An 8,957-nucleotide genomic window follows, 5' to 3' on the forward strand; every position below is an offset into this window, starting at 1 on the left:
ATTAGTTTTCAAAGATGTGTAGGTTAGGTGGATTAGCCATAGTAAAATGCATGGGGTTATGAGGTTAAGGCAGACAGAAGGGACTGGGTGGGATGCTGTGTCAGAGAATCAGTGCGGACTTGATGGGTCAAATGGCCTCTTTCAGTGCTGTATGGATTGTTTGATTCTATGATTAATGTCATCTAAGAAGCATTGTTGTTGTTTGTCTTGATCTTTTATTTCTTTGATGAACTACTGTGCAAGGATTCACTGTATGTTTTTTGATCTGAACATTTTCCCGAAGTGTTCCCTCCTTTCACAATGGAAGTATTGTGTTGTGATTGGGGCACAATGTTCACATGGACATCACAGCTTGGCAGAGTTTATCACCATCTTGAATTTTAATCAAATAGTGTCTTCTTTGCTAGAGAGTGTTACACATTTTGTTGTTTAGTGATGTCTACTATCATTGGGGGTGTTCTGTACTACAGTTTATCTTCCCCTGTTAATATGGTTGTATTTTGCTGATGGACCTCAGCTCACTTGGCAACTTATATCGTCTTCTCCAGAATTAAATCTTCTTTGGGTATTATGTAGTCTCGTATTAGCTCTGACTTTAGATCACCATATTCACAGCTGTCAATGAACCATTACAAATCATTGGTGAAGGTATCCGGAGATTCCCCAAGATTTTGAACCCATCTATTAAACTTTGCTCTTTCCAAAATGTTGTTAATCTGTAGATTAAAGTCACTATCAAAGGATTTTATAACCTCTTCAAATTTCTTAGAGGATTCAATAATACCTTATCCAGCTATCACTTAGGAGAGGCTTGCCTTAAATTTTTAAAATGGAGCTGATCAGAATTTTTTGGATACCTGCGATGGTTACATGCCATGTCAAACCTTCCTGGAATCTCCGGAAAAATCATCAAAATGATTAGGAGGGCCAGTTAGTTACTTTTGGTGGGATTTTCCTGCAGTTTCCACTGAGCAGATCTCAGGGTCTCACCAATGGCAACCCCCTCACCCCCACCATGAGATGGGTTTGAAAAATGGAAACTCTGTCAACCATGGAAAGAGCAGGAGATCCTGCTACTGGCCAATGGTGGGCTACCTCCATCACTGCCAACATGCTGTGGGGAGGGGGCGGGGGCGGGGGTGGTAGAAAATCCAATCTATAGTTGTCACTCGGGAATCAAATTTAGTAGCCAATATTTTCTTTTTTTTTCACACCAGACAGTTGTCGTGTACTATGGAGTTGTCTCTGGACCTAGGTTATGGTATGTTTCAAGCTCTGCACACATAAATTAACTCTCTCTTTGTACTGCCTGGTTACGTTCCCTTGATTAGAAGCTTTTGAAAGACATTTTTTTTGAAGTTTGCTCACCCTCCTATGATCATCACTCAGTTCTTTGACTCTGCTTTATTTTAAATCAGAAATTTCAACAGATTCCTTTGCGCTATGGAAGATTCCTCTTGGACTGCACAGTTGCTTTCCTCTCTGCCTCTCAATATTCATGTCTGTTATGGAGCTTTTCTGGCAATTTCCAACTGTTTCATCAAAGTCGTCTTTTTTGGCACTTTTTTGGATCAAACTGCATGTTTTTCAATTTTTACATTTGGAGTTGTTGAGACCCTTCACCTGCTGCCACCATGTTATATGTTGTTGTGGTTGTCTAACAATTATGTTCAGAGGCACTGGGTCTGAACATTTGAGCACTATTGTTTCCCCAGTCCCACATTAATCTTTTGAGCCCTGAAACCCTACTGCAACTTTCAAAAACATCCTCCATTTCCAACATTACAACATTTTCCTAATCAGCATTGCCATGTCACCTCCCTTTTTCCTTCCTTATCTTTTCTTAACCCTTTGAGTCAGACTTCCTCATCTGAGATGGGAAGCAGGAGACAGATTTGATTCCAGAATGCTAATCCATCTCTGTTACCTAGCCAGAACCAGCAGTGATCTTCCTTGGGTTGGGAAAGATTGGGTGTGCTATAACACTTGGCTGAGAGGATGGGGAATAGAGGCAGGCTGCCTCCAGAGCAAGATGAATAGGTGCAAGTAAAAAGGTTCTGTAAATGTTCCTATGTCTAGAACAGCAGAATTGTTGCTTTCAAACCATGTTGTCAGCCAATCATTAACATGCATAATTTTCTTTCTGAACTCCCTCCTGCTTTTCCCATACCCAATATTCAAAAGATCATTTGCTGTGTATTCACTATATTGGAAGTTTAAGACAACCCTTATGCATAGGACATCTTCCTTTGTTTGTACTTCCATATGATAAATTCCCAGTGTGAGCCTTCCTGCAATCTTGAATAGTCCTTTCATCCTTTCTGCATTGTGTACTGCTCTAAATTCTCCATCTTATAACATGCCATTAACCTTCATAAAGTTTTCTTTTCCCCGCCTTACCCCCAACTTACTACACAACTGTCTTCACAGCGACTCAAAGCTGAGGATTCTTAAAGGCTGACTGTCTTTGCTATGCTAATGAACCTCACCTGACAGGCCTTGGTTCCCCAGCCTTGTCACTTTTGGGTAGGTGTCTCCTGTCCTAGGACTGGTCCCAGTACCCTCAGAATCCAAAGCTCTCCCTCCAACTCCAACTTCATGCCTTGCTATTTCTATTCTTGCCAAACATGGTACCAGAAGCAATCGTGCAATTACTGCCTTTGAGGCCCCGATTTTTAGTACCTTCCACCGGTCCTGCAAATCTAACCTGAATATCTGTTGTTTCTGTGTTTTGGCAACTTTTCGCTGACTCCCAAACTCCTGCTGAATATTTTGCTCTGTGATGTTCTTTGCCAAGACACCGAGGATCGAGCACATCATGTGCAACCGTTACAGAAACACTTGTCTAACCCTCTAACTATGGAAATTTAGAACAGTTGGATTTCTACTCTTTGTTATTCCCTCCATTGCAGTCCTTGTCTATTGGTCTAGACTGCACATCTTCAATGTGTTGACTCACCCATCAGTCTCTAAAGCCAAACACTAGTTTGAGAATGGCTCATAGAGCCTACACACCCAGTCTCTTCCTATTCTTCCCTATGGCCACCCATCCTTAATTTTCACTGCCTGTGGAACACTCCAAGAAACTTCCATCCTCCTTATTGCTCCGAAGGGAATCCAGCTGCCCCACAAGTTCAGGAATCTTGTGTAGGATTTTCCTGCCTTTCCCAGTGGCAGGATCTTCTGATCCCATCAACAGTACACCCCTGCCACAGTGGCGGAGGTGGATTTAATGGGAATTCCTATTGACAGTGGCGGAATCAGAAGATCTTCCCACTGACCAACTGTAACTGAGAAACATGCCATGGAGGAGGAGGGAGGGGGGTGATGTAGAAAATCCCGCCACATGAGTTTGCGATCCAGCTCCTGCAGATACTTCTTGCAATGTGGTCCAAAATACATGAAGTATCTTGAGTTCCCACATGGCATGGGTGGGAGGGTGACACAGTGGTTGGCACTGCTGCCTCATAGCTCCAAGGACCAGATTCGATTCTGGATGACTGTCTGTGTGGAGTTTGCACATTCTACCCTATGTCTGAATTGGGTTTCTTCTGAAAGCTCCGGTTTCCTCCCACAATCCATAGATGTGCAAATTAGATGGATTGATTATGCTAAATTGCCCCTTAGGGTTCATGGATGTGTAGATTAGCTGGATTAGCCATGGTAAATGTGTGGAGTTATGTGGATAGGGCAGGGTGTTGGGCCTGGATAAGATGATCTTCAGGAGAGGCAGTGCAGACTCGATGGGCCAAATAGTCCACTGCAGGGATTCTGTGAAATTGCAAACAGATCTCTTTGTCCATCTGCATTCTAAAAATGTCTTTTAAAATCTAGTTAATACCTTGTGTAAACTATTAATTTTACTTAATGCATCAAAAAGGAAAGGACATCAGAGTGGAAAATTCTTGTGCTGTTATGTGTTCAGGTGCTTCAGCATTATAACTGCCCCTTCAGCTTCCAGTGGTCAATCACATTTCAGCCAAATGGTGCCAATTCTATAAGAAATTTCTGAATAAACATTCCCTCTCCTTCCTCCTCTCCAGTCCCCCCTCCAATCAATCTTCCAAACAGATGAGAACAAGCAGCCAGGTTGCCTTCCACTTAATTACATTTAATTGAAGTTCCCATTCAGCAGAATAGTTTCATCGTTACATTGAATCTAGGCATATGTGTCAACTAAGAAAATAAATTGAAGCAATTAGTTCAAGTGTTATAAATCAAGCAGGTAATAGGATGTTTAAACTCTTTGGGGTATATGTGTTTTATAGATGTATTTTAAACTTAAATTGAGCCATTAACATTTTGAAAATGAGTGAACTCTCAGATTGTGTTATAGCAAAGGCTAATAATAGAGAACAAAGATGAATCACTGAAGAAATTTTACATATATATATATTATGATCATAATATACATATATTTTAGAAATCTGATAAACTGATATAGGCAAATTTCAAGCAAAATAAATAATAGAATGTATCAAACTTTAATGGCGGTTTTGAGAAACTTTAAAAAATACTGTTAAATAGAAGCAATACTAAACAATAATTTAAACATTCAACGATCGTTTAAATCTGCATTTCAGATTGCATTCAATCTCCTTCTGAAGTATGATAACATGATAAAAATGATTATTCATGCATATCAGTAGAGACACTTGAGATATAGCAAAGGATTAATATTTTGTTGACAGTAGGTTACTTTGGTTATAATTCTGTGTTTGACATAGAACAGCATTAATATGTTGTGTCAATTACACATTGCAAAGTCATTGTTTTAACAGACTAGCATTTTGTAAGTGCACGCAGCTAAAATGGGGTATATCTCCAAGTATCAGTAATTACAGGGATTTCATCTTTCAGTGTTATTTTCCAATGAATTGAGACAAGGTTGGCCCTACTTCAGAAAGGCAGAAGTTAATTTTTCTTACAAAATCAGAATTTGATGACGTGACTGTGTTACCAGGGAATAACCTGAGAATACTCTGTGTACTCACATAAGTCGAAGAGTCACTGAACTAAGTTACCCCCCATGCCCCAAGTTCTGCCACTGCTGTAGACTCATGCCCCAACATTGATCACGGTCTTCAGTCAACTAAGTTAGAACATTGGGTGCGCAGTGGGAAAATGTCAATTCTTAATCGGTGGAAAAATGCAAATAGTCCATACAGTGTCTGACATGTCCTAACAACTTCCATATCTGCAGCACTAATAAAAATGAATGAGCAAATCAGTAATGTGTAAAAGCAGCACCAACAATAAAGAATGGCATCAAACTTGATTGACGTCCATTCAATAAATGCAAATGGCGTGTTTGAACATTCAATGAATTTGTGAATTTTCTGATGACAAGGAAACTGGCATTAAAAGTGAAAAAGTGAACTTGAAGTAAAACATTTGTTGAAAACTTTCTTCCTCTTTGGACCGTTATGGTGTCCTCATCAGTCAGAGAATCAACATCAACCTTCATCCTCTCTGTTCCTTTTTGGAAAGCTTTTCCAGAAGTTTCTTCACCTCATTATTATCTGGATCTGAGCAGACTCGTTTCTTCTTTAGTTTGAATCTGAAAAGAATCGGAATAGATTTACAGTGTGAACTATATATGATGCAGACTCTTAATGATGACATGTAATACCAGATTCAAAGAGAACCACTATTCTCAATACTTACACCACAGCTTTAATTCTGCAGCGACCATCTTTTTCCTGAATGGCATGTTCCTGAATTCTCGTGAACTTAGGGACTGTACTTGAGTAATTCCGGCAGCAGCTCTTCAGTATTGGATTAGGAACTGGAAATTAAAATTAAAAAGCATGTGATGCTCTGCTTTAATGAAAGAAAAGGAACATTCTGGAGCAACCAAATTAAGACCAGATTGATGCATTGGCTGCATTGCATCTGGCAGTTTAATGAATACATGTTTCATGAAATTTAACATTTCCAGTGTTAAATATTTTGCAAGTCTCTTGCCACAACATTAACTTTAAAATATCGTTATTATATTCAGGAACATGTGCAAACACCTATCTTGCTTTTTCTTGTTCTAGAAGTAATTTTTAAAAGGAAAATCTACATGAACATCCTTATAACTAATCTAACGATTGTTCTTAACAAATAAAACTACAGGACATCAAAAGCAAATTACTGCGGACGCTGGAATCAGAAACAAAAACAGAAAATGCTAGAAAATTTCAGCAGGTCTGCCAGCATATGTGGAGAGAGAATAGAGCCAATGTTTCGAGTCACAGCTCTGATGACAGGTCATTCTGTCTTGAAACATTGGTTCTATTCTTAAACTACAGGATGTAATGAGATAAACATTAAACCATTTGATTAGTGATATATTATTGATCACTTTGTTAATCATTAATTACAAAACCTCATTTTTTTGGATCATGCTTACTTTTAAAGAACAGTTTTTAACCTGAGTGTAGGCCTGATGGAGGTACAGTCTGAATTCTGATTTCAATACTTTGTCATGATTCTACCTGATATAAGATAGTGTTTGCATATATATTTACGCACATTAGAACATTTGAAATCACAGTGTTAATTAAGGTTATCTGTCCAATGATCCATCAGTAGTGCCTTGAAATGGTCATAAGAAATAGGAGCAGGAGTAGGCCATCTAGCCCTTTGAGCCTGCCCTGCCATTCAATAAGATCATGGCTGATCTGAAGTGGATCAGTTCCACTTTCCTGCTCTCGCCCCATAATCCTTAATTCCCTTGTCTGTCAAAAACCTATCTACCCGTGACTTAAATATATTTAGCGAGACAGCCTCCACCACTTGAACGGGCAGAGAATTTCAGAGATTCACCACCCTTTGAGTGAAGAAGTTCCTCCTCAACTCCGATCTAAACTGCGCCCCCCCCTTATCTTGAGGCTGTGCCCTCTAGTCCTGCTATCCTTTCTAAGTGGGAAGAATCTCTCTACCTCTACCCTATCCATTCCTATCATTATCTTATACATCTCTATAAGATCCCCCCTCGTCCTTCTAAACTCCAGCGAGTACAGACCCAGTCTATTTAGTCTCTCTTCATAGTCCAACCCCCTCATCTCTGGTATCAGCCCAGTGAACCTCCTCTGCACTCCCTCCAAGGCCAAAATATCCTTGCGCAAGTGCGACGACCAAAACTGCACACAATACTCCAGCTGCGGCCTCACCAGTGCCCTGTACAGTAATGAGTCACTGTCAATGTCTCATTACAACACTTGCTAAAGACGTATAATAATCCTTGTCGATGTCAGTAGAGACCAGTACAGAAAGGAAAGTATACTAGAACCACAAAAGTCAGGATATTGGTATGTTAATTACTCTATGGGTCGAGAAGGTGCAGTGAACCTCCAACACTATTCCAATACAGAATTCTTAAGTTAATGTGGTTCTTGTGGGTTTTGTTGCTTTGAAACACAGCAAAATGTTGTAACCATTCTAACCAGCTCCAACCACCAATTATTATTGCTTTAAATCAAAATTGTTGTTCGGATAACACAAGACTGATTGCGTTGGATACAATTTTATAATACTATGAATTTCTCCCGGAAATGTTTTTCATGCTTGTCAATCAATTTAACCCCATGAAGAAAATGAGACCATCAACAAACAACCAAGAATTAGAATATACTCTGTGGCTGTTGAGAGTAAACCTATCTAGCTATGGCACTCAGATATTATTTACATTTGGTCATATGTTCAGTAGAGTCCCACAAGTGGCATTGCTACAAGTACTAAACATTTGATTTGAAGCAATTTTCAAATCTCACTTAGGGGTGAGCAGTTTGACAGGACTCTATAGTATCTGCAAGTTGTTCCTTTATAAGATTTACTTCAGTGACAAAGTTTCATAAAAGCAGGCAATAACCAGAACAAAATAATAATGAGACGCAATGACATTCCCTCTTACCTGCTGACACACTGAAGATGATGATACTGAGACAGACCAGCACCACAAGAACTCGCTTCATTTTCTCCAAATAGATTTCCTCCCTCTTCGGATTGATTGAAAGATCTGATATTTCTTTGAAAAGCAGCGTGTATATATCCCCTCAGGCGGTCAGCTTCCTGTCTAAATTCCGTGAAGGGAGGTGGTGAAGGGGAGGTGAGCCCCTGTGGAAAATCTGATAAGGTGATCAGATTTGTGCAACAGCAACCCCCAGCCCGGTTCATCTGTTTCCTTTATATTTCTCTCCATTTGAAACAACTTTTCACAGAAAGTATTGAATTAGTGACCATTTAATTCTTTCAAATTCTTGGTTATTTTATTTACTTGATGGCCAAATGTATTCTCTCTTTTAGTATGTTCCAAACAGTTGGTTTTCCGTTCTTCAGTCAACCTCTTAATTTCCTGCAGTTTAGTTTGTCAGTGTATCTCATTAACATATCTCTACACCCCATCTAAACCACAGATCTATCTCCAAAGAACTAGATGGAACAAACTGTCAAGCCTCCATACTCATTGCAAAAGTATGACCACCTTATAAAAAAAAACCTGGTACTTTGTTTGAAGGTCAGTTAAAATTCAACCATTGGATAAACAATTTGACTATTTTTTATCTCAAGCTATGAAACTTTGATTATCCTAAACTGCAGGACCTATGGTACCTGTAAGCTTAGCAGGCAACTGAGATTGCAGCAGACCCAAGCTCACCTGACCTAAACTTTTGTATCAGAAATGGATGGAAGACTTGTTCTGATACAAATCAAAGTTAAGCTTTAAGTTTATTTATTCATGTCATATGTAGGCTTACATTTACGCCCTAATGAAGTTACTGTGAAAATCCCCTAGTCACTGCACTCCAGCACCAGTTTTGGTACACTGAGGGAGAATTTAGCATGACAATGCACCTAACCAGTACGTCTTTTAGACTGGGAGGAAACTAGAGCACCTGGAGAAATGGGGAGAATGTGCAGACTCCACACATACAGTGACCCAAACCAGGAATCGAACCTGGATCCCT

At 39.5% G+C, this 8,957-nt stretch overlaps 1 protein-coding gene across 1 annotated transcript; it reads right to left on the bottom strand.

Annotated features, from left to right (window-relative positions):
• Window positions 1-4,496: 4,496 nt before the first annotated feature.
• LOC145341418 (C-C motif chemokine 27-like) lies at window positions 4,497-8,034 on the bottom strand. Its single transcript, XM_080186359.1, has 3 exons — window positions 7,904-8,034; window positions 5,668-5,788; window positions 4,497-5,560 (listed from the first exon to the last, which is right to left on the bottom strand). The coding sequence occupies exons 1-3, from the start codon at window positions 7,962-7,964 to the stop codon at window positions 5,464-5,466; spliced, it is 279 nt and encodes a 92-aa protein (XP_080042485.1). The 5' UTR covers window positions 7,965-8,034; the 3' UTR covers window positions 4,497-5,463.
• Window positions 8,035-8,957: the final 923 nt, after the last annotated feature.

This window comes from Carcharhinus amblyrhynchos, chromosome 3 (genome assembly GCF_965287045.1).
Source record: "Carcharhinus amblyrhynchos chromosome 3, sCarAmb.v2.hapA, whole genome shotgun sequence".
Classification (NCBI taxonomy): domain Eukaryota; kingdom Metazoa; phylum Chordata; class Chondrichthyes; order Carcharhiniformes; family Carcharhinidae; genus Carcharhinus; species Carcharhinus amblyrhynchos.

Bases quoted from the DNA above. Each gene is read 5' to 3' on its own strand.
- LOC145341418 (XM_080186359.1), bottom strand. From the start codon at position 7,964: ATGAAGCGAGTTCTTGTGGTGCTGGTCTGTCTCAGTATCATCATCTTC. The intron at 5,789-7,903 runs GTAAGAGGGAAT...TTTAATTTCCAG, and splicing joins CATCTTCAGTGTGTCAGCAG to TTCCTAATCCAATACTGAAG. The intron at 5,561-5,667 runs GTAAGTATTGAG...GATTCTTTTCAG, and splicing joins TGCAGAATTAAAGCTGTGGT to ATTCAAACTAAAGAAGAAAC.